General features: G+C 61.8%; 1 protein-coding gene across 2 annotated transcripts in view; it reads right to left on the reverse strand.

Moving 5' to 3' along the window:
* Positions 1 to 24,354, reverse strand: part of EXD3 (exonuclease 3'-5' domain containing 3) — a 79,365-nt gene that overhangs the window by 27,707 nt on the left and 27,304 nt on the right. For both annotated transcript variants that reach the window (XM_049632520.1, XM_049632512.1), the window contains exons 5-17: positions 19,044 to 19,217; positions 18,533 to 18,700; positions 12,974 to 13,027; positions 11,886 to 12,025; positions 9,161 to 9,258; positions 4,714 to 4,787; positions 4,555 to 4,593; positions 2,580 to 2,746; positions 1,939 to 2,062; positions 1,297 to 1,507; positions 1,092 to 1,201; positions 477 to 639; positions 229 to 395 (exon numbers count right to left, since the gene is read on the reverse strand). In XM_049632520.1, the coding sequence (XP_049488477.1) occupies positions 229 to 395; positions 477 to 639; positions 1,092 to 1,201; positions 1,297 to 1,507; positions 1,939 to 2,062; positions 2,580 to 2,746; positions 4,555 to 4,593; positions 4,714 to 4,787; positions 9,161 to 9,258; positions 11,886 to 12,025; positions 12,974 to 13,027; positions 18,533 to 18,700; positions 19,044 to 19,217 (1,689 nt within the window). The remainder of the gene's footprint in view (positions 1 to 228; positions 396 to 476; positions 640 to 1,091; positions 1,202 to 1,296; positions 1,508 to 1,938; positions 2,063 to 2,579; positions 2,747 to 4,554; positions 4,594 to 4,713; positions 4,788 to 9,160; positions 9,259 to 11,885; positions 12,026 to 12,973; positions 13,028 to 18,532; positions 18,701 to 19,043; positions 19,218 to 24,354) is intronic.

Here is a 24,354-nt window from a genome sequence, read left to right on the forward strand (position 1 = left end):
GGCTCTGTGTACGATGCAGCGGGGCTCGGGGCTCGGGAGCCACACGGTCCACGCGAGACACCGCCCTGGACCTTGGTGGGAGCACGTCAAGCCCGCTGACAGGAGAGCGATGGGAACCCCCCTCCTCCAGGACGCTGACGGGGCTCTGCTCCCCTCCCAGGCCTCCTTCCCCGTCTGGTCCTCCTCCCTGAGAACTCTAATGAAGGGGTCCTGGGGGGCTTCACCCACCTGCCAAGGCAGGGCTGAGGCCTCCTGCAGGCGGGGCGGCTCCGGGGCCCCCGGTCTCTCACTGCACCCTGGCTGCAGGCTCCTGGCCAGGTCCTCAGACAGGGAGAAGCTGGCAGGCTCTCTGCTCAGCGCCTGGTGCACCTCCAGCAGGCAGTAGGCGTCAGCAGCTGGGGTTGGCATGGGTCGGCCTCAGCCTCCAGTGTGGGGGGCACAGGGGCGTGGGGTGTGGGGGAAGTAGGGGTGTGCACCTGCGTAAACCAGCTGCCCCTCGCTCAGCGGCCGCCGATCCCAGTTAGAGAGCTGCTGCGTCTTGTCGAGGGGCTTGCCCAGGACCTGCTGCACCAGGAGGCTGAGGCCCCGCAGCCCCCTGGCCTCACACATGCCTCCAGCTGGCATGTTCACCACCCGCATCTGCCAAGACAGAGCCCCTCAGGGGTGAGCGGCCTGTGCGGGAGGAAGGATGGCCACCACGGTGCCAGGCGGCCCTGCCCTGGGGAAGGCCCTCGCCCTCCAGAGCCGCCAGTGCGTGGAAGGGAGGGCGTGGGTGGCCGAGGCAGGCTGTGCGGGGGGGCCTCAGGTCAGCTCTGGGGACGACATCTTAGCCCCCAAGGGCGTGTGCTGAGAACTCAGAGGGGCCCAAAGCAGGGCTGGTTCTGGGGAAAGTGTGGGGACACGTGGTCACTCTCCCTCCTCGGCAGGGCCTGGTGACCTGTGGCCAACACAAAGGTGCTCTGAGGTCATGAGCTCATCCTGGCACACGGACACCCGCCAGCCCATGGCGAAGACCCCCAGCTGGCGCAGGGCATCGCTGTGCAGGCGGCTCAGCAGAGAAAGGAGGGCCCCCCTGTCCCCCTCGAGCGGACCTGCCTGTGCACCCGCAGCAGGTCCAGGCCGCCCCACAGCCGCTTCTCCACGTGCGCCAGGGCCGGGCAGGAAGCACCCAGGCTCCGAAGGTCCCCCGCCAGCCCATAACCTGCAAGGAGGGCCGTCAGCGTGACAGGCGCCCGAGGAAGGGGCCGGGGCCTTGCCCCAGCACCCTCCCCCTCGGTGGGCAGGGGCTTTGCTCACCCAGTTTCGTGATGGAGGGGTCCGAGAGCAGCCGGAACACCAGCCTGGAGAAGGCCTTCGACACCTGCCCTCCCGCTGGCCGCGAGAGCACAGGCAGGTCCAGCAGGAACACGCGGCCCTCCACTGCCAACTGCATGACTGATGCCTGGGGCCGGCCCCCCGTGCCAAACGAGGGTCTCCACTCCACGTCGACCCCGACCACCTGGCCGGGCTGCGGAGAGGGGCTGCTATGAGCAGGTGAGGCCCGCTGGGGCTGCAGGGCTGTGGCTGAGGGCTGGGAGGGTGCAGCTAGCCGGGCCCCCCCTGAGTGTGAGGTCCAGGTAAGGCAGCCTCTGTTGGGAGGGCTGACCAGCCCTGGGAGCTCCCACGTGACCAGGGCCGCGCCTGGCCCCTGGCTTGCCCGCCATTCCACACAGAAGGGCTCAAAGGAACCTGGCAACCAGGCCAAGGGCCCAGCCACAGGGCAGGTCTGGAGCTGCTGCAGGTGAGGGGCCAGTGTCTCATGCTTGTGTTTTGGGCCCAGGGTCTTCCAAATGGGCTGGTATGGGTGCCCTGCTCTGCAGGGGTGTCTGGGGCGGGTGGGAAGGACAGCCAAGCCTGGGGGTCCATGGCGTGGACAGAGCCCCAGAGCCGGCCACCCACCTGCAGCAACGCCTCCTCATGCCTGGCCAAGTCCTCCCAAGAGGCCAGGAAGTGGATGTCCTCCCTGGCGATGGGCAGCTGGTAATAATCACCCTTCCTGTCCTCCAAAGGCGCCCTGGCCACCCTGAAAGAAGCGGAGCAGTGGCACCCACCCCCCGCTCTGGGCCCCTGGGGCCGCACCCCACCCCACCACCTCCTGGCCTGGCTGGGCCCAGAGTAGACCTCAGAGAGGAAGGGGAGTTACGAGGGCCGCTGGCGTCTGCGGGGTCTTTGCGGTGTGCCCGCCTGTGCCCCTCCTCCCACACAGCTGCTCTCTCCGCCTTGCCCACCTGCCCCTGTCCCCCACCCCACCCCCCCCGCCCCGGCCAACAGACTGCCGCTTCCTCAGGCCCTTGGGGGTGTGGGGCCTGGTTGTGGGGCTCCGGCCCCAGGGTCTGAGGCCGGTGCGGAGGGGTGCGGGCTCCTGGCTCATCTGCTCTGTGCGTGTCTGCGTTCTGGGAACAGGGGCATGTGCCCCCTCCTTGGTTTTCTGGTCTCACTCCCAAAGTGCTGGCATATGTGAGTCGTGGGATCACTTCCCAAGGGGTGGGGGCCCCAGGGCGTGCTCCCCTCACCAGCCTCCCGAGCCTGGGGGTGCTCACCTCTCCTGGAGTTCGAGCCGGCGGAGCTCGGCAGCCACTGTGGCTGGCAGCTGCTCCTCGGGCACCGAGAGGCCCAGGGCGCACTGCGCGGCCACGGCCTCGTTGCCGGGGGAGGCCAGCAGCTGCACTACCATCTCTTGGGGCCACTCTTCCCGGCCCACCAGGCCCTGGGGACGGATGGGATGGGCTGTGCTGCCCGGCTCTGCCCCGAGGGGGTGCAGACAGTCCCGCACCAGGCCCAGACCTGCCCCCGCAGACCCCAAGGCTCTGTGCTGACCGAGCTGTCGAGGACCTTCCACACGGTCAGGCTGGAGGGTCACCGTCCTGTGTCCGCAGCCCGGCCTGGCTCCCTGCGTCCGTCTCCCCGTCTCCAATGCCCGGTCCCACCCTGCTGCTATCACCAGCACCTCCTCACCGGTCCTGCCCCCCCAACCTGACACCGGCACTGTCTTTCTAGAACATTGTCTCCACCCTTGCCTGGTGGGTTCTGCTCCTGACCCTCCGGCTGTCCAAGTCTGCCCCTCGGGCATCCTTGCCTCCACCCTTGGGCTGGCCAACATGCTCAGGGGAAGGAGGGCCATGGGACACCCCTGAATCCACGGTCCAGACAGTGGACACGGACGGGCGGCCCTCAGAGGGGTAACGATGCTCCGGGGCCTCCCGAGGCGGCCTCTCCCACACCAGTGCCCAGCACAGGAGCACAGGACTCATGTAGCCCACGGGCAGCCCACCCAAGTCCGCTCAGCCTCGGGGCACCCAGGGCAAGGCCCAGGCACCCCACCCTCCCCAGAGTCTGAGCCTCTCGCTCTCCGGATCTCTAGCCCCTGAGGCCTCTGTGCTCCCCAAGGAGCCTCTGCTGGCTGACAGGCAGGGCCCCTCCCAGACAACTCTGTCCCCCCAGCAGCCTCAGGCCATCCGCTTCCCGCAGGCCGCGGGTTCCCACGTGGACGACAATATGTGGAAACCCCTCCACATTCTTCAGGATGTCCGCTGCCCTTCCGGCTGCCTCGGCCTTGGCACCCAGGGGGGACCAGCCTTCCGGGCCTTCCCGGGGGTCCACGTTCCTCTCTGGTGACTCACCGCCCACCCCACACACCCATCACTGCAGGGGTGGCTCAGCGCTGCCCCCCACTGGATGCCACTCAGAACACCAGACGCTAGACCATTCATCAAGGAAGGAGGGCCCCCCCACCCCGCTAACTGGTGCGTTGCTCCCGTGCTGCATCTGGGACCCCACACCCCCTACCTTCTTCCAAGGCTGCTTCGCCCAGGGCTGGGGACAGCGCTGTGCCCATGATGACCCACACTTCCAGCTCGGGCCTGAAGGACCCAGGCCACTACATGGTCCTGTCTAGGCTGCTGTCCTGGCGGGCTCTGTAGCCCCCTGGGCCAGGAGTGGCCCTTGCATCACCCCGTTGGGCAGTTGGGGGCTCATTCCTCACCAGGCCTCAGGGCGCACAGAGCTGTGTGCAAGCACAGCACTCAAGGATGGTCTAGAATATTCTCTCAGTGCACAAGTGGAATCTCCAGCAAACCTGACCTCCTCCGTTGCCTGGCAGCTCCATGCTCCACCAGCTAAAAGGGGCTCCCGGACCCCCAGCCGCTCTGGCCCTGCCTCACCTGGTGGGGTCCCCCTCAGCAGCTGCCTCTGGCACCCCCCCTTCTGACAGGGGTGGGCAGACGTGAGTCCCTGTGTCTGGTTTCTCATCAAGGTGTGGGGTCTGTGCTGGGCGGGGAGAAGCCCCGTCCCTGCACCATCTGCTTCCGGCCCTGCCTGGACATTGGAAGAGCTGACCCGGTGTGTGGGCCTACACACCACATGCCTAGTCCATACGTGTGCACATAGCCTGTCAGGGTCACGTGCCCCTCTAGTCCTTGTCCAGGTCTCCAGTGAATGCCCACCCTGCACAGGGCTTCCAGGGGCTTCCAGAGCCTTCCAGACCCTTCCAGAGGCTTCCAGGGCCCCTGGACTCACCTGCACGTGGTCCACCCAGTTCTCCTGAGACATACTTCTCTGTAAAAGTAAGCATCAAGATAACCTTTTCTAGTTGCAGCTCTAGAAGCTGGGGAGGGAGAGCTCCCCCCACCCCCCGTCACGGGCCCAGGCTCAGGGCGCTAACCAGGGCACACGCACCTCCACAAACCGCTTGTAGCACAGGTAGCGCAGGGCGGCCAGGCGCTGCTGAGTGGCAGCGTTGGGACACAGAGCTGTTGAAAAAGCACAGAGCTCAGGGCAGGGCAGGGGCCGGGGGCCAGTGTGTGGGGGGCTTCTGCCCACTCCCCTCCACCCTTCACTGTCCCCACAGGTGCCCTCCCAGCCTTGAGCCTCGTTTGGGGTCTCCCAGACCCTCTGCATCAGGGGCTCTGAGGGACAGGAGCCCCATCTCTCCAGGCTTCTTGTCCTTCGTGTCCTTCTCCCACCAGAATGTGAGGAAGGGGCCATCTTGCTCACCTGTTTACAAACTGATGCTTACTTGTTGGCCTTACTTCCACATTTTGTTCAGAGCCCGCGGGGGCCCAGGAAGGGCCCCCCTCCCACCCACCCATCCACCCGCCCCACCCTCTGATGCTGGTCCTCCCTCTTGGGGCCAGCTGTCCTTGAAGCCTGGCAGTGCGCAGGGGATGCTGACCACAGAACCCTGCCCCTCCCAGTGGCGGCCTGGCCTTCTCAGGGCCCTGCACCCTCCGGAAGTGTGGCTGCGCCCGCAGCACCCCACTCCCAGCACCGGGGAGCGCCCTGTTACAGGGTCGCTGTCCAACCACAGCGGAGGTCAGTGCCGCCCAGAGGTTGGGGCCTGCAAGGGAGGGCCAGCGACTCCTCAGACAGGTGACGGGGCACCCCCTCCTCCTTCCTGCCCAGGCTGTGAGGGTTCCAGACCCCAGGAGGCTGCTAAGGAACCTGGGACAACACTGCAGAGTGAGGTGGACAAGGCCTGAGGAAGGGGGGAACGAATGAGTGAGCTACAAGGAAAGAAGGAAAGAAGTGAATTTCTGCAGGCTCTGTCAGGACACAAAGTAACTATGTGTCCTTGCAGAGGCATCTGCAGACAGAGACTGGCTTTTCCCGCATTTACACAATTTGAAGCATCATTTTGCCAGTGGGAAACTTTGTCCAAAAGCCTTGTGGATACGGTATCGTGTCCACAGATAGATTCCGGCGCAGCCTGGGCTGACTGGCTGGTCCAGACGCAGCACAAACCCTTAAAGGGGCGGGCACAGCTGAGCCAGGCCCAACCGCCTGCCACACCCCTGAGCACCTGCAGATACCACAAAACCCAAATACAACGCACACTGCAGCCTGCTGGTTCATCTGCACAAGGACACCTTGGGGGGCTCCACCTGGGACCCAGGCCTGGGGAGGGGTGGGCTAGTGGGGAGCTCAGGCTGGAGAGGCAAACAGAAGTCCCCGACCCTCCTTCTGCGTCTAACGTCAGCCCACGGAGGACATGGGGTTGGTCCTGTGGAGGCCACAGCTGTGACGGTGGACTGCAGAGGGGCAAAGGGACAGTGACCACAGCTGTGACCCTGAGGCCTCCTGGCTACGACAGACCCCGCTGGGGAAGCAGCAGATGGGGCCTGGCAGCGGGTGGTCATGCGGAACAGGAGACCCGGAGGGGGTCTGTCCTCCCTGCCCCCAGCAGGCCAATGAGCGAGGCACCCACGGAAAGCACCGGCTTGTCTACCCCGCCCTCTTGTCCAGCGGCCCCCCACTGTGTGTGACTATGTGACCCGGCACATAGTCAGGGGGGAGTCCCCACTATGTAGGGGTGCCTAGGCACCTAACCTGTTCCAGTGCCACACTCAGCTGAGACCTGTGGGGGGGGGGGGGGGGGACCCCCAAGGGGGGCACATCCTGAACTGCAGGGGGCGCCAGGCTAAGGCTGGTCCAAGACCCCAAAGACCTCTCTGGCCCCAAGCCCTGGGCCCACTGTGGCCACGACCCGACCCGGAAGTGTGGGCCCTGTGGGTCAGTGAATGTCATGGCAGGGCTGCTGGGGGGGGGCGGGGGGAAGGCCTGCACCTCAGACCCAGCTGTGGTCTCCCACACAGCCTGCCCACCACCCCGGCCTTGTGGGCCTCACGCCCCACCCCCGCCCTGCCCCACACGGGCCTGAGTCCTGGGTGGGGAGAGCCTCTGCCGAGGCGGCAGGCGCAGCCCCCCACAGCAGCCAGCATCGACCCTGTGAGTGATTCCGTGCTGAGAGCCTCTCGGGCCCGTGTCCCTCACCCCGTGTGCACCCTGAGGGATGCCAGCAGGGCTCCCCGACACAGCGCCCAGGACAGGCACGCAGGTGACCTCAGAGGCCCCCATGCCAGGGACGGGGATCCCCATGGGGGGGTCCGCTCCTTAGCGCTCCAGTCCTGCAGCTGCACCCCAGACCTCCCGGTCCCTCAGACCCCAGCACCCCCAGGGGTCTGTGCTGCCGGGACCCTCCTTGGAGCTTCTGCACCTACAGCCCTTCTTTTGGTCTTCTTCTGCCGCCCGAGGGTGGCTCCTTCCTAGGGCTGTGTCCCCTGGCGCCCCAGGGGTCCCAGCAGCCGGCCGGTCCTCCTAGACCTGCCTCGGCTGCTTCGGGCAGAGGCCCCCCAGCTACCGTCAGCACGGCCAGCAGCTCCTTGTTCCTAACTGACCCAGACTGACCCGCACCACCAGCCTCCAGGCGCCCACTTCTTGCTCCTCCCATCTCTTCACCTAGTGCCACCTGGGGGCCGTGGACAATCACACATCAAAACCTCTTGGTGATGTGTTTCTGTCTGCAAAAGCCCCTAGCGTTGCCCTCCTTTCTGGAGGCAATACTGCCTTCCGGAGGCACCTTTGTCCAGGGTCGGGGGATCTGCATAATTTCTCAAGGGTGTGAGGACAGAGAAGCCTGCAGGTGACTGAGACCGAAACGAGATGCTGACCAGAGATGGGGCTGAAACTTGGACACAGACCATAAAACACCTGTGAGCAAGACATTCAAAGGAAAAAAAGACAAAACTGGAAATATGTTCAAGTATCAAGAAACCACACAAAGCGAAAGAGCAGATCTGGAAAAGAACCAAAGTATGACTTCTGGAGCCACGGATACAACAATCAAAATGCAGTGTTTTGTAGTTTTTGGGACACAGAGGAGAAAATTAGCGATGCGGAAAAGAGCAGGAGTTGCCCGAGCTCATCATGAGCAAGACACAGGACGGTAACACCGCAGGGAAGGCAGGGTGACAAGATCACACACGGGGCCAGAGAACCAACAGCAACATCTGAGGACATAGTGACTTACAATTTTCCAGAACCAACCGAAGACAGCAATCCACAGATTTAAAAAGCCCAACAAAACCCAAGCCAGATAAATACAAAGAGATCTATAACCACTCTCCTCACAGTGAGACTGCGGAACATCGAAGACAGAGGAGACAGACAGAGAGAAAGAGAGAGAGAGAGAGAGAGAGAGATTGCTTTCAGAGAAAGGAAATTAGATTTCTTCATAACAACACATTTCAACCCAAAGGACTGACATCATACCAAGCATGATCTTCGATCATGATGAGATTAAGAGCCCACACTAGAAAGGTAACTAATAGCGCCACATAGCTTTGAAATGAAGAAGTACCGTTCTAGGGGCGCCTGGGTGGCTCAGTCAGTTATGTGTCTGACCTCGGCTCAGGTCACGATCTCACCGTGAGTGAATTCGAGCCTTGCATCCTGCTCTCTGCTGTCAGGACACATCCTCTGTCTCCTTCTCTCTCTGTCCCTCCCCTACTAGCTCTCTCTCTCTCTCTCTCAAAAATAAATAAACATTAAAAACAGAAGAAGAAATACATTTCTAATTAGCCCATGGGTAAAGAAAAAATTATAATAAAAATTAGAAAATATCTTAAGCTGGACAATAATAGAACTAATATATGTTGAAACTTGAGGAATATTTTAAGAAGCAAGAAGGTTTAAAATCTAGTTTGGTGGGCTGGGGAGGGCAACGAACAAAGAGGGCCGAAAAGCCAAAAGCCACCAACAAGTGGCCTTACATCAAACTAAAAATTAGCTTCTGTACAGCAAAGAAACAGTCGACAGAATGAAGAGGCAACCTACAGAGTGGAAGGAGATATTTGCAAACCACACATCTGACAAGAGGCTAATGTTCAAAATATAGAAGGAACCCATGCAATTCAATAGCCAAAAATCCCAAATAACCAGATTTAAAAACGAGCAGAGGAACCGAATGGATGTTTTCCAAAGAAGACATCCAAACAGGTGTTGAATAAATGAAATGGTCCAAGGTACCACTAATCATCAGGGAAACGAAACTCCAAACTATGATGAGATACCACCTCACGTGTGCTAGAACGGCCATCAGCCATCATTGGACGAAAAGACAAGAACGAACAAGAAGGGGCAGGGGCAGGGAGGGGGCGGGGTGCAGCAAGGCCCCGCCTCCCAGGAGTCTACGCAGGCGGGCAAAGGGGCTTGCGGGCCTCAGGCTGCTGCTCCTGTCCGGGGCCTGCGATGGGCAGGCGGCAGGAAGCGGGGGAGGTCGGTGGACCCTGGTCAGCCTGAACCCCGCATCCGCTGGGCGCACACAGGTTGTGGGGGCGGCACTCACCCGGGTCCAGGCCCAGCCGCTCCAGCTGGCTCAGGACCCGCCGACTTAGCACTCTGGGACTCAGCCTCTCCAGCCTCGAGGTCACCTGTGGGTGCTGCCTGCAGGGAGAGAAACACGGCTCCTGTCTGGCACTGCTTTAAGACTTTTGTTTTCATCTAAGTCACACACGCACAGTTTAAAACTCAGGTAGTTCTACAAGGTTTATGGAGAGAGCAGTCACCCTGTCACCCTGCCCCACTGCACACCAGACACACACGTCACTTCTGCCGTGTTTCGTATTTGTCTCTGTGCTTACGAGCGACATCCTTGTACGTGATCTCTTGGTTATTCAGTTTTAGGAGTTTGGTCTGGACATCTCACCACGGAAGGCCCTCCAGCCTCCCTCCCCACACAGTATCCAAGCCCTTACGTGGGGTCAGGACACCGTGTCTGCCATATCGCGACCAGACGACCAGGCGAACACTGTCAGCGGCCAGGCCACACCCTCCTGCTCTCTTCAGGGTTAATACCTGTCTGCTGAGGTTGCTGACCCAGGCCCCCCGCCTGCCTCGCCCTGTGCCCACAACTCGGTGGACACACCTCCTCACTCTCCCAGCTGACAGCTCAGCACACACCCGCGGAAGTTGCTAGAGCTGGTGTGCGCCTGAGCTCTGCCCCGCGCCGGCTGGAGGGTTCGGCTGAGCCGAGACCTGGGGGTCTGGGCAGGCGACGCTCCTGGAATCCCGCCCGATCCCTGCTCTTCCTGGGGTCTGCGGTGTGCGTCTCACCCATGCGGGCCGCCCTGCGGACCCGCTAAGCCGGGCGCCTCGGGACCGGGGTTCCCATTACTTGATGTCGGGCCTTCTTGACAAGATCTCCGCTTTTTCTTTTAACCTTTTCTCTCTGATTTTCATTTTGTTTATCTGTTTTGTACTTTTTCGAAGACATCTTCAAATTTATCTTCCAAACTTTTATTGTGCTTTTCACTTCGCTGTTAAATTTTTGATTGCAAAGAGTTCTGTTCTGTGTTCTGCAGACACCTCGGCCCAGGGTCCCCAAGGACCAGCTGACCGCTGAGGGCCCTCCTCGGGCTCTGCGTTGGACCCCACATGCTCCTGGCGGCCACGGGTCAGCTTCCCAGCCTGCTAAGTGCTCTACCTGCCCACCTGCCACCAGCTCTTGGACCCCCTGCTGTTGCTGCCTCTCCTTCTCTTACAATGTCTTCTTCATTTTGGGGCAGAGACACAATAATAAATGCTTGTATTTATCAGCCAGAAGCACTTTTTAAAACCTAGCGTTTATAGGGGCGTCTGGGGGCTCAGTCGGTTAAGCATCTGACTCTTGATCTCAGCTCGTCATGATCACGGTTCGTGAGCTAAAGCCCCACATCGGACTCTGTGCTGATGGTGCCAAACCTGCTTGTTATTCTTTCTCTCTCTCCCTCTCCCTCTCTGTCTCTGTCTCTCTCTCCCTCCCTTTCTCTAGGCCCTAGGAAAATTTTTTCTAAACTATTCTTTTTAAGTTTGTTTGTTTGTTTGTTTGTTTATTTATAAGAGAGAAAGAAGAATGGGGGGAGGGAGGGAGAGAGAGAATCCCAGGCAGGCTCCAAGCTGTCAGCACAGAGCCCAACGTGGGGCTCAAAGTCATGAACCGTGAGATCATGACCTGAGCCAAGATCTAGAGTTGGACTGAGCCACCCAGGTGTCTTAAGACCCAGGAAATTTTTAAAAAATCATTGATTTAAACCAATATCCTCAACTAAATCCAGCCACACAGGGCCTTCCTCACTGTCCCACTGTCCATCCATGTATGTCCCTTCTCCACATGGGACTCTGACCCCTGGCCCCACAGTATGTTCACTTATTTGCTCTGTGTCCCCCCACCCTTTTTTTAAAGTTGTTGTTTATTGTTCAAGCCACTTTTTTTTTTTTAGTAATCTCCCCGCCAAACGTGGGGCTCAAACTCATGGCCCCGGGATCAAGAGTCGCATGCTTCACTGACTGGGCCAGCTGGGTGCCACTCTGTCACTTTTCAAATCCGTAATGACAGGGAGGAGAGCCAGCGCTGGACGAGCCCGGCCCGGGGCTGTGTGGGTTTGCCTGCTTCCCAGCATTTAAGTCACACAACCCTTGAGACGGCAAAATCAGTCCAGTTTTAGGGACAAGGAAAGAAACCCAGAAAGTGAAGTGACTTGCTCATAGGTCCAGGGAGGTCTGCCCCAGAGCCCAAGGTCTGGATCTCCAGCCGGGGGGCCCCAGGGCTGGGTAGTTCGTGGAGCCCGGATCAAGCCACTACTACCTGCGGACGGGCGGGTGGCTCAAGGAGCCTTCACAGACCTCCAGGAGCTGCTGCCCCCTGTGCCCCCCTCAACACGTGTGGCAAGAAGATATTCTCCCGCCAGATGCCACCCCCGTGCCCTACACCCAGGCGACACCCTCACGTCACATATACTGGCACGTGGGCTATCCACATGGGCTCCACACCCGTCCCTGGCGATTTATCCCGTGAAGGGATGAAGGAATGAGTGAATGGATAAGCAGCATGACTTCCGGAACCAGGTAAGAGGTCATCCACCTGACGCGGAGGATTGTTTCTGTTCGCTCGAGGGTGGTAACTGTCTCTCATCTGGTCCCTGGGAGGCGTGGCCCCTCGCTGGCCGACCTGGCTGCGACTTGTGGGGGCCATGCGTGTGGCCTTCCCCTGTGCTTGCCCCCCTCACCCCACCCTGGGCCCCCGTGGGGCTCACCTGGCAACAACTCCGATGTCAAAGCCGGGCCGGCACCAGGAGTCCAGGAGGGCCAGCAGCCTCCTCTGGAGGTCCGGGAAGCCGGCCACATAACGCTCCACGAGGCTCACTCTGTCCTGGAGGAGCAGTGGGGTGCACATCTGCGGGGAAGCACGTCCTCAGGCCACAGCCCTGTGGGCACCTGGCACCTCCACCCCCAGCTGAGACCCCAGACTCACCTCCAACCCAGCCAAGAGTGTGAGTGCCCCCATAGTGGCTCCTGGGGCGCGATGCAGGCAGCCCAGCCCATGCCCTGCGCTTGAGCATCTCGCCCCCACGCATGCAGGCCCCACAGCTCCCTGGGGCTCGGCCTGGGCTCTGTGGTCATTTTCATCTCCGTTACAAAGGCCTGGAGGCCCCAAGAGGCAAGGGGAACCTGGGGAAGCTGTTTCTCCTGTCTTCACTGAACTGGGGGCGGGGAGTGGGAGGGAGGCCAACGTGGGCAGTAGCCCGATGGCCCAGAAATGCCTCCTCGTTGGCACAGATGGCATGCCTACTCCTAGTGCCCATGAGTGCACGAGCCCATGAGAGCCCCAAGCTGAGCCCTCAGGGAACCTTGGAGGCAGCCCCTGATGGTGGCACTGGCCCTTTGGACACTCGGGCCGTTTCCACCGCAAACGTCAGGCCTCAACAAAGCCCCCTTCCAGTGGTCCCTACACTAGACCCCACCTCACCTCCTTTCCTCTCCACGTGACCACGTAGGTCAGGCTGCCTGGAGCCCAGACTGGATGGGGTCCCCTCAGCCAGGCTGGAACCATGGGGGTGGTCCTCACGGAGAGCTCCATTCCTGAGAGCCCCTCTGGCCACCACTTTCGGAGCATACCACACCTGAGCCCAATGACTGCCCTCCTGGGCACGCCCCTTGGGCCCTCCGAGTAGGGTCAGGTGGTCACATGCGACCCTTGCCCTCTAGCACCCCAGCCCCACCCTGTGAACAGCAGAGGCCAGGGCTCAGTGGTACGAGACCCTCCGCCTCCAGACCATGTTTCTGGAGACCTGGGCTTCATCCATGTTGGGACCTATAAAATTCACGTGAGAAAGACACTTACCTTTTCAACATCAAGTGCTGGCTGCAACTTCAGCCTGGAGCCCAGCACGACAGCCTGGCAATCAGAAATGGAGCAGGTTCCACAAAGTACACGGGCCCTGGTGGGGCACGGACAGCACCACGGTGGGGGGGCTCCCACCCTCTACACCTCTGTCACTGGGGCACAGGACAGGCCTGTTCAGGTCCAGAGGGCCTGGAATCCAGGAGCCTCCTGGCAGACAAGCACCCCTGCCCCCCCACCCCACCCCGGGCTGAGTCAGGTTCCACAAGAGGCGGGGCAGGTGGGAATGACCCATGGGCCCTACCAGGCTGGGGTGTGGCCTGCTGGATAGGGCATCAGGGTGGGTGCTGGGCCCAAGTGGCTCTGGCCACGGGGTGCTGATGAGTGGATAGAGAACGAGGGGGGGCAGACAAGAAGTAGAAGTTTTGTCACCTACCCCCAGGCTCTGCTTCACACACCCGCTCTCACATGCCCCGTACCTCCCACCAGTTGCCCTCCACCTGCAAGAGCCTGGCATGGCCAGTCACGGTGCTCACAGCCAGGGGCCAGGGTTGGTGACCCCTGCCTCTGTGCACCCTGAGGCCTGGGGGCCTGTGGCCCTGAAGTGCAGGGGCCTCTGAGCGCTTTCCACAAGGCATACTGTGTGTGCAATCCAAAACGACTAATGAGCGCAGGACTCTCTGTCCAAAAGGGCGGATTGGCCCCAGGACGAGAGGCCAGAGTAGGCCGTGGTGTGGCCTGAGTGTGTTGGGGGAAGCACAGAGCTGCCCCCTTGGGTCCACAGAAGAGAGGCTCTGAACCCACCGCTTCCTGGTGAGGACGGGAGGGTAGTGGGCGCAGCTGAGAACCCTGCCCGCGGGCGGCCGACCGGCCGCAGGGACCCTCCTCCGACTCAGCATAGAGAACGCCCGGGGCCCTGAGCGCCCGCACGTAGCGCTGACCGGGCTGCTATTAATAATTTCCATACATCGCGCTCCCATTATGAGCAAAAATAACCGGCAGAGCAGCCGGGCGCCCCGCCCCACGCGGCTCACACAAAGGACCAAAATAGCGGCCTGGGAAAGGCTCGCTCCGGCCTCCGGCCGCGGACCGCGCGGGGCGGGGGCGCAGGGCCAGGGGCCTTTCCCTGCGCGGCGCTGACCCGGCGCCTCCACAAGCCTGGCTGCTGTCCAGGAGCTCGGCCGCCAGGGCCCCGAGGGGCCCCGAGCGGGGGGCAGGGGCGCAGGGGGCGCAGAGGGCGCAGGGGGGAGGGGCCAGAGCTGGAGGAGGGACTCGAGGCGGGGCAGGGCCTGGGGAGGGGCTCAGGGCGGTGGGAGGGGTGCAGGTGCCTCCCGCCCACGGGGACCTTGTCTTTTCTGGATGGGAGGCCCCCTGAGAACTGAGGGAGCGCCAGGCCCCCACCCGGGAAGGCTAGCGTGCATACCCCGGTGGCCCCGCGCACCGAGCTCACAAACTGGGGTGGTCGGAACACTACCACCTGCGGTGCTTCTTCCGCCATCGACACCTGGACCTGCGCTCGGTCAGGCCACGCCTGACAGCCAAGAAGGGGCTGTGGGGAGGGATACCTGGGGGCCTGAGACCCTCCCATCCTCCAGACCGGGCCATGAGCCAGTGACCCTGGGAGAGGTGGAGGGGGGGGGGCACGAGGCGAGGGGCAGGGGGCGGCAGAGATGCCCTCCTTCTCCCCTCACTACCTCTGCTGGGGTATCGGCCCCCATCATCTGTGGCTCCTGCTTCTCTAGGGACAAGACTTCGTCTGTCTCTAGACTGCAGCCCTCATTGGGGCCTGGGGGGGATTCTGAGCCCCCCACTCTCCAACAACCCCTCTGACTCCTGGGGTGAGGCCTCAGGCTCGGGAAGGGGGTAGCCTGGAACGGTGGCCTGGGTGTCAGGTCAGGCTGCCACGGGAGGCTGGGTGCTGCCCTTCACAGAAGCAGGAGCTTCGCCTTACAGGGCAGCCTAGAGCCCCGAGGGTGCCCCCGCTCTGCCGGCAGGGCCTCCCTCCCCCCGAGGAGCCTGCGGTGCCAACCCCAACCCTCTCACCTGCCGCCTTGCCACCAGGGTCCTGGTCAGTGATGCCCACCGGCTGAGGTGGGGGGGGCGGTGCTCAGAGCCCAGCCCACCCATCCGAGGCAGGCAGCTCAGGCCTAACATGTGTGGCCGGGCGCACAGCCCACCTGGCCGCACAATGACACTGCCACACAGGGCTCAGAGTGCTCAGCGTGGCCCCTCTCTGCTCCCTGGTTCCTCCCAAGCTCTCCTAGCACCCAGGGTGCCCTCTCTCAGCCACGTGGCCTGTGTGGAAGCTGCAGGGTATGGCCAGCGTGCCAGGGCTGGATGGCCGCAGACACCCCCCAGGGACAGTTTGGGAGGTACCCTCATTCTGCACCTGCACCTCTGTACCTGGAGGCTGGGTGGGGTGGCACAGGACAAGGAAAGGGGCAGCCAGGGGGTGTGGTCTCGGTGACCTGGCGGGGATGATTGACAGCAGGAAGCCCCCCGGGGCCTGGCTTCTGTCTTGGGGCTTGGTGGGGGCGGGTGCTGTATGTAGTTCTTTCATTGCCATGAGGTGGGCTTAGCATCTGTCTCTGGTCATTTTTCTGTCTGAGCTTCTGCTGAGAGGACAGCACACCAAGCCGCCCATGGCCTGGTCACATGAGAGAGTGCAGGCACATCACCTGCTGACACAGGCACCTGTGACAGGGAAGGTGGGAGGGGCTGAGACCCCACGGAAGGAAACTGCGGAGGACTGGGCCCCTGGCGCCTCCCAGGCCTTCCTGGCCTCTGCATGGAGGCCTCTAAGAAGAGAGATGCCAGCTGAGTCAGGGCGAGGCTGTGGAAACCTCTGGCCAGACAGACTCCGGGACTGCTGCCTTTGGGGAAAACAACTCAGAAAACCCAGAGGGGCCGGGGTGGCCACCGTGGGAGGAGCGTTCATGGGCCACCCCCCACCTCCTCCTGGCTGTCCACTCCATGGGGCCGGAGGCCGGGCAGGTGCCCAGGCAGCCAAGCCCAGACTCGGCAGCCTCAGACCCAGGACGGGCCTGCCTCCCACCTCCACAGCTCAGCTCGGGCCTGGAGCCAAGGGGCTTTTTTTTCTTCCCCCTGAAGCAAAGCTATCTTTTTACCTTGATAAGCTGTTTAAAAAATGTAAATAAAATAACTCAGTAGACAAAAGCGGGCATTCATCCCGCCTGGAGCCAGCCGCCGCCCTCGACATGAAATATCGGTGCACATTAAGTCGTGAGTCCCTGCTAATCCGAGCGGACAGGCCTGAATGCGGCCCCTTTCGCCGGGCGCGGCGGTGGGCACTGGAGCATGCACCGCCTGCCGGGCGGCCCCGCTTGGGGACAATGGCTTTTCTTCGCAGAAGGGGCCTGTGCGGGACAAGAGCCCCCTTTGTGTTGGGATTCCTGCCTTGGAGCGCGAGGGAGGCGCATTCAGCCGGCCCTAGACACTCTTTGAAAGGCTCGGGTGTAACAGAAGACACCGAAACACTAGCCTGCCTTCTGCCTCCCGCATTCTTGCAAGCCCAGCCGCCCATTCAGCCTGCGGAGAATGGCCCTGCGCCACAGGAGCGGAGCCCCAGCCACATTGTCCCTGGTGTGGCCATCTTGGTTTCTCAGCGCCCTTCGCCAGCCTCGAGACAAGAGCCCAGGGCCGGGCATGACAGTCGCCAACACATGGCCCACACCTCTGAGGGTGCAGGACTGGTGGTCCAGGTGAGGCCCAAATGGCAATGAGCCTCCTCACTGGGACTGGCCCCTCGGGGAGGAAGCCCCCCCGTGGGGCAGGTCTGGGGTCCTGCCTCGGTGCCCACCGAGGCATGGGGAGCAGCGCCCCTGGGCAGTGGGAGGGGTGAGCCAGGAGTGCGCCCCTGGACACCCCCGGGACTGGACCTGGGACATAGCAAGAGTGCCCCGCTGAGCTGGGCAGCCTAGGACTTCTCCCCGTGTTGCGACCTTCACATCTTAGGGCACAGAGATGTCATGGGGGCCCCTGTGCCTGCAGCAACAGCTCAGAGCTGCACCCCACCCCCACCACAGAGCCGCCGCTCCCTGCTCACCACAGACCCCCCACTCCTTACTACCTCATGCAGACCCAAGTCACTCCCAGTGCTCGTGGCCAGCCTCCACCTCCTCTCGGAAACTTCTGGACTTATATGAGAGCTGGCAGGGCTCATAAAGGAGACCCAACGAACCCACCAAGACCTCCAGAGCCCCACAAGCTCTTACCCAGAGACCTGCAGCTACTAAGCCCACGTTTCCACATTTGCTTTTTCTGACCCAGGCTTTCCCAGGATAAGGGAGCCATGACCGGTCCCAGGCATGGCCCCACATCCCAAAGCATCATATGCGCTAGAGGACTCTCTGCTGTCATAACTGGTCACCTGTGCCCCAAAGTGCCAGTGCTGTGCCCTACGCGGAACTTCTGCAAAAAAACCCAAAACCATGAGCATCATGCTGAGGGGCTGGTCCTGGGAAACACTGAAACAGGTAGGTTGGGGTCCTGCCCAGTCTAGTACCTGCAAGGAGCCAAAAGGACCCTCGGGGTGTCTGACCCTCACAGGGGCACCACCGCTGTGGGGACCTGGTCCAACAGAACTACAAATAGCAGGAGTTGTGCCACCCAGAGCGAGGCCCCTTCATTCCAGGGCAGGCCCCTTGACGGGTGCAAGGAGGTGGCAGACACAGCATGAGGGCTCTCAGGGGGCTCTTCCAGACCCCGCTGTTAGAAAAGGAGCAAATTGGCCAGTCCCCAGGCCTGGTGTGGGTGTGGCTGCAGGACCCCCGACAAGGATACAAAGCCAGCAGCTGGAAGTGGCTGGGCCCAGAGGGAACTGGCCTGTTGGTCCCCAGGCCACATCACACTGAGGCCAAGAGACCTTGCGAGTGGGCCTGGGCAGAGGCAGGAGGGAGAAGGGGAAACCCTGTGGGGTCATGTGGGTGCTCCCTGGCAAAGCTCCCCGCTTGGGAGGCTCTGGGCTGGGAGGGTGTGGGAGGTCCAGCTGTCTGATCGAGGCTCGAGGGGTGGCAAGTGTGGGCAGAGGGATGCCCGCACCCCTGATCTTCTTAGCCCCCCCGAGTGTTTCTGGGAATTGACATGTGAGACTGGACAGCAGCGGCTCAGGTAAGCGGTTCTGCCACAGGGCTTCCAGGCCAAAGCCAGGGTGTCCTTGGGCTGCTGACCACATTTGAGGACCCAGTGAACACCCAGGAGGAAGGACCCCAGGTGCTGCACCAGAGAGCCAGGCGTGGGGGGGGGGGTGCTGCTCCCAGACTCTTTTCCAGCTTGGTGAGTGTGGGGGGCTCCTAGGACCCCAGTGCATGGCACAGCCCCGAGCTGGGCTCCTGGGGTGGCTGGTCCCTGAGACCCTCTGCTCCAGACCCAGAGTCCCCGTTGCAGCACTCCCATAGTGGAGGGGTGGAGAGGACACTCCCAGGGTGGACCCTGTGAGCCCCCTCAGCCCAGCTCTTGCCTGCTCCACTGACCCCACGTGCAGACCTGGCCCCTGAGCCCCTCCCTGCCAGCCCCGGTGTTCGTGGGGGTCACACTCACTTCTTTGAACTTGCCCTCCTGGTGGAGCTGGTGGATGTGAGTCAGCAGGGGGCTCCGGTCTGCGTCCTGCAGCTGGAAGATGCTGACCAGTGGCTCCACGAGACTAGGGGGGCTCCTGGCGAGGACCCTGACTGCACGGGCCTGTAGCTGTTGCAGGCTTGAGCTGTGCTGGGAGACCAGAGAGCCAGCCTCAGCCGGGGAGTGGGGGGCTGCAGCTGGAGCATGGTGCTGGGGTAGAAGTCCAGCACCTCGACCCTGTGCCTACGGTGGACAGTCCAGGCAGGCAAGGCCTGGGGGGCAGGAGCACAGACGAGGGCGATGTGTGACCGTGGGGAAGCTGAGAGTCAAGCCCACAGACCCGGGAGCACAGTCAGTCCGAAGGCAGCGGCCCCTGCCCACCAGGGGTGAACGAGCTCAGCGGGCCAGGTCAGGCAGGCGTGGAGCCCACCAGGCCGAGAGCTATGGAGGGGGTGGAAGGGGCGAGGCTGGTGGGGCCGTGGGCAGGGCTCACCTGGGCCGGCGCAGGGAGTGGCCGTGCCTGCAGCCAGCGGTGCAGCTCACAGACTACCCAGGCCTCCAGGGAGGGGCCCTTCCGCTGCCAGGCCTGGCTGCCTTCCAGCATGTCCAGGAGTCCGGTCAGTGGGTCATCCAGGGCAGCAAACCCCCGCCAGGCCTCTTCCCGGAGCTGCGGAGACACAGCACCTCACTGTCTCTTTGTTGAGCTCAAACCCTCCTGGTAAACCCTGCCCCGACCTGCACGGCCCAGCATGTGGTCTGCTCAGAGGGGGCACTGGGGCTGGTCAGCACTGTCCTCCCATCCTCGGGGTCCTGGTCTGACCCGCCATGCCCCTGGCCCCGGGTGGCAGCCACCGTCCACACCGACGGTCCCGTAAAGACAGAGGGCATGTTCCCCGAGTCAGGCCAAGGGCGGCGGGACCCATCTGAGAGGCTCCGTTCATTCGGCTTCGCCCCAACTACTCGCGCGGCACGCCGAGGACCTGGCACTGGTCCTTCAGACACAGTGACTCCCTGGCGGGGCCAGCAAGCAACAGGAAACAGAAGAAAGAAGAGAAAAAGCCAAACTGGAAAAGGTCTTTGATTCACTTTTCTACCTCTTGCACTGCCAAAGGCTTGGAAACACGTATGAGCCGAAAGGAGAAACACCAGGAACACGTGTGCTGTTCTCTCCCAAACGTGTCTTCAGGAGAACAGTGGTTCCTGATGGACTTTTAAGCAAGTGGGGTGTCGGGTGAGGGCCACACTGCACCCAGCCCTGGCTCTCCACTCTGCCTGACTCGGCCGTTCAGTCATGAGACACCCTGCAGTCAAGAACTTGCTGCAACTACAGAGGCCTGTCTCAGGCCCCCCTCCAGGCAGAGCTGCAGGGTCAGGGTCTCGGCCGTGAGCTCAGGAAACAGACACCCGGACACCTGAGGCTACTCGTAAGCAGCCTGGAGGTGAGGCCCCGGCTGTCCTTGCAGACCTGCACACAGAGAGGACCCTGAGGACAGCCTGAAATACTGCCACTCTCTGGGATGCGCGGGCCACACGCCCGTCTCAAGGAGCCTGGGGGCACCCGCAGGGGCCACTGTCCCCCACCCTCCAGGAACATGTGAAAGAAGACAGCTGAGGCCGAACCACCGCCACTTTCTTGCTCATGGAAGGAAAGATCTAGAAGGATGCGGCCCTGGACTTTGGTCCTAACTTGTTCACGTGTGGTGCCCATTCAGGGCCCCCGAAGAACAGCTCCGAGAGGCTCCCAGAGCAAAGCAGGGAGGCCGTGTGGCCGGGGCCCGGGCTTACAGTCGCCAGCCAGTCAGCTTTTCCGCTCGCAAGGTGAGCTCAGGTAAACGCCTCGTCTCCTTTCTCCGCTGGGCAGTCTCTACCTGCCTGGCCCCTTGCCACCAGCCGGACAGAGGGTGTGCGGCAGCCAGCCCTGGGGCAGGGCAGGGGGCCGGAAGGAGGAACCAGGCGCAGGACCGACCTTCCAGCTCTGAGCTGGGTGCCTACTGACCAGGCGCCACGAAAAGGCAGGCTCTTCCAAGGGCACCACCACCCTTCCAGCCAGGTGTGGCTGCCCAGCCCCGGTAGGTTTCACAGACCCCTTCCCAGTAGGGTCGCTCCGTAGTCCACTGTTGGGGCCGGCTCCCTCCTTCGGGCTCGCCCAGCTGCTCTTTGTGGTGGAACCTCGTGGTAGCCAGCCGAAGGGGAGTGAGCGGGCATGTCCTTCCACAATGTCCGCTGCCCATTGTTGGCATCCTGGGCCAAGGACTCTGCCTTCCGTGGCTGGGAGTTGGCTCTGTCCCTTCCCGTGAAAAGTGCCTGGGAGGGGCGCCTGGGTGGCTTGGTCAGTTAAGCGTCCGACTTCAGCTCAGGTCACGATCTCGCGGTCCGTGAGTTCGAGCCCCGCGTCAGGCTCTGGGCTGATGGCTCGGAGCCTAGAGCCTGTTTCCGATTCTGTGTCTCCCTCTCTCTCTCTGCCCCTCCCCCATTCATGCTCTGTCTCTCTCTGTCCCAAAAATAAATAAAAAACATTGAAAAAATAAATAAATAAAATAAATAAATAAATAAACGTTTAAAAAATTAAAAAAAAAAAAAAAAGAAAAGTGCCTGGGAGCACTGTGGAGGTGACACTCACCTGCCCAGGTACCAAGCCCCGCTGGGGGCTACAGGCCTCATTTATGCTGTGTCACCAGTGAGGGCCCAGGCACCTCCTTGCTGCACTCTGGCATCTCCCCTGGAGAGAGGAGGCCTTCTGGAAGCCCCCAGTGACCTCCCCAGGGTTCTGCTGATCAAACTTGGTCCACAGACTCCTCCACTGCCAGTGACTAAGCAACAGTGGAGGGGAAGTCACCAGGGAGGCACAGACCCCCTCTGCTGTTGGCCCCACGGCCCTTCCCACGCTTCTGCCCTGAGAGCATCTCGGGGCCAGGCTGGGCCAGAACCCTCTCCTTGCAAATCATCTCTTATGTCTAGAGCTCCGAGAGTCACCCACGTTGTCTGTGCGTGCCTTCTCCCACACATGTGCCTCTGCCCTGCTCAGACAGCACCCAGCAGCCCACAGGTCAAGGGGCCCACCCACAGAGCAGTGGGCAGCAGGCAGGGTGCAGAACTGGGGCATGGGCCACAGCCCTGGCATCCACGGTGTGGACGATGCTTCCCCAGGACACTCAGAGCAAACACCCACTTGGTTTGAATGTAATTTTAAGACCACAGTACTTGAGCAATCTGACTTGCTTACCAAAAATGAAATGCAGACTTTCCCCTCAAGCGTTTGGGTGAACTCAGGAAGCCAGGCAAGTCTCTCTCTGCAGACGCCCAGGAAAGGAGAGGCGTCTGCGGGAAAGGAGGCCTCTGAGGGCCCAGGGCTGTGCGGTCAGCACCCTCCACGGGGTGCCACAGGGAAAGGGTGGGCCAATCCCAGTTCGGTGGGCTGCCTGGACTCCAGGAGTCCCAGGAAGCCCCTCCAACACATGGGCCTCCACGTCACAAGGACCCGCATTGGTGACACCCGGCAGGAGCTGGCAGGAAAAAACACCATCGCTCTTTAACTACTTTGCAGACATACTTGGGCCTTCGCCACCAGGGGAAGAAGCTTCAGTAAGATGAGCCCACGTGAAACCCCACAAAGCACACAGGGAACAGTCACCGTGAGTGACGGCCACAACACGACAGTGAAAGGTCTGAGAACAGGGACAGGAGGACACCCCCCAGGCTGGGGTCTGAGAGCCCTTCCCGCCCCTCCGGCCCCTGTGGCCTCCAGGGTGCCCCTCAGGTACTAGGTCCAGCACCCATGGGCCATCTGCTGCCCCTCGTCCTAGAGGATCTAAGCGTAGGCCCCAAGGCTCTGCTCCTGTGCTGGTCCCTCCTCGGCCTGGGTCCCGGGTCTCCTTCCCTCCTGCCCCCTGACCGCTGCCACCCAGCAGGGGCCTGTGCCCTGTCGTCACCGGCTTCTGTGCCCACATGGTCCTGGGGCTGGAGCGGCGCCAGAGCCCCTACGGACCTGTTCAAACAGGCAGGGCTGCCCGAGAACTTGAATTTCTCACAAGCTCCCAGGTGCCTGCTGCCTGGGGGCCCTGCTCCAAGGAGTACCGTCCTTCCAGTTTGCTCACCCCTCCTGTGCTGGCCATCTCTCCTGCCGTCCCAACTCAGGGGGCTCTGAGGGCATCCCAACCCCACTGTCCGTCCCCCGCCCCAGGCCCCAGTCAGTCCACACCAGCCTGCCCCTTTCCTCTTTGTGCCACAAACCCTCACACGGTTCTCCAAGCCCAACCCCCAGTTTCCCTGTGCTGTTCTGTCGGGGACCCTGAAACTTCCCTGTGGTCAGCCAGGGGACAGCACGTGTCCCTCCAGCCAGGGGCTTTGGGAGCCAACGCAGTTCCCTGGCACATGCACAGCAGGCCTCGCTGGCACCAAAAATGAAAATTCACGGACGTGACCCTTCACAGACAGAAACGAGTAACAAAAGGTAAAACACACACCTGTGTTTGCTTGGAAATAAGTAACCTGCTGGCCGAATGAGACAACATAATGAAAATCAGAAAACAGGGAAGAGGGACAACGGGTTTCTCTACCTCAAAACTCGTGACCAAGGGAACTTGGAGGGAAACGCACCGCTGTGGGCGAGCGCCTGGGAAAGAAGGACCGGAGAGTAAGGACGGCGTCGACAAGCGGTGGTGCCCAGCGGCACCAGCCACGCCCACACACTGGCCACAGCGAAGACGCCAAAAGCGGAGCCCCGGGGAAAGCGCTACAGCTCGAGCTGGGGGCTCGCACTGCCCCCCTCGGAAAGCCTGGCCAGCAGCCATGATGACACAGAAGAAACGGAAGCTTCCTGGGGAAAAAAACCAGAAGCAAAACCCTGAACAGGCCCGGGGCCCCCCCCCCCCCCCCCCCCCCCCCCCCCCGCCAAGACCCCCCGGAGAGGACTGTGCACTCTTCCCTCTCCCAGACTCTGGAGGAACAAGTAATTCCTGTCTTCCACCAGTCGCTCCAGGGACAGGAACGAAGGAACACCTTGTATGAGGTTAGTTCACCAGGAACAGAGACAAAAACTCACAAACGCCACAGTGACCAGGGGAGACGCGTCCCAGACACGCGGGGGCGACTTGAGTTAGAGAATCTGTTCACCAGACAGCACGGTCATGTTGCTTCAGTCTTGATCCTGAAGCCACCGTTACAAAATTGAAGAGAGCTTTTGACTTGCAGAAAACTTCGGATTCGTCCAGCTTGAACTGGCCGCTCGAAGCCTAAGCACCTGGCTCAGGAGTGGAGGAGCCCAGGCCTGTCCCCCGACACAGACATATGTGGTGGCCCCAGGAGTCTGGCTGACCCATTAGCCAGGGACAGGTCCTCCCGGCATCACCAAGCAAGCTGCGGGCCCGGGGAGCACCCTAACCCTGGACAGCTCACAGACACGGCTCCCGCACGAGCCTGCAGCCCCTTCCTGCAGCACGCCTGCTCTGGACACCTGCCCCCGTGGGCCTGGCCCTCCTTGGGCGGCAGGAAGCAAGGCCGACACTAGACTCGAGCCTCATCCCTCCAGCCTTCACAGCAGTGACTTCTGTGTCCTCCCTGGGAACTAGGGCGACTTCACTCTTTTGCTGCCCCAGGGGAGCCAAGTACAGGGCACGGGGCCCGAGGGTCAGGCAGTCCCACTCCGGAGACAAAGCTACCCTCCAGGCACAGGCCACCACCAAGCAGCCTCCTTGTCAAGCCCACCGCCTCCTGCTGGACGACAGGCTGTCCCTGAGAGAGGAGGCCATGGGCGAGGCCAGTGTGAACCAGTGAGTACCCGGGCCCCACCCGGCACACAGGTGGTC

The sequence above is a fragment of the Panthera uncia genome, chromosome D4 (genome assembly GCF_023721935.1).
Source record: "Panthera uncia isolate 11264 chromosome D4, Puncia_PCG_1.0, whole genome shotgun sequence".
NCBI lineage: Eukaryota > Metazoa > Chordata > Mammalia > Carnivora > Felidae > Panthera > Panthera uncia.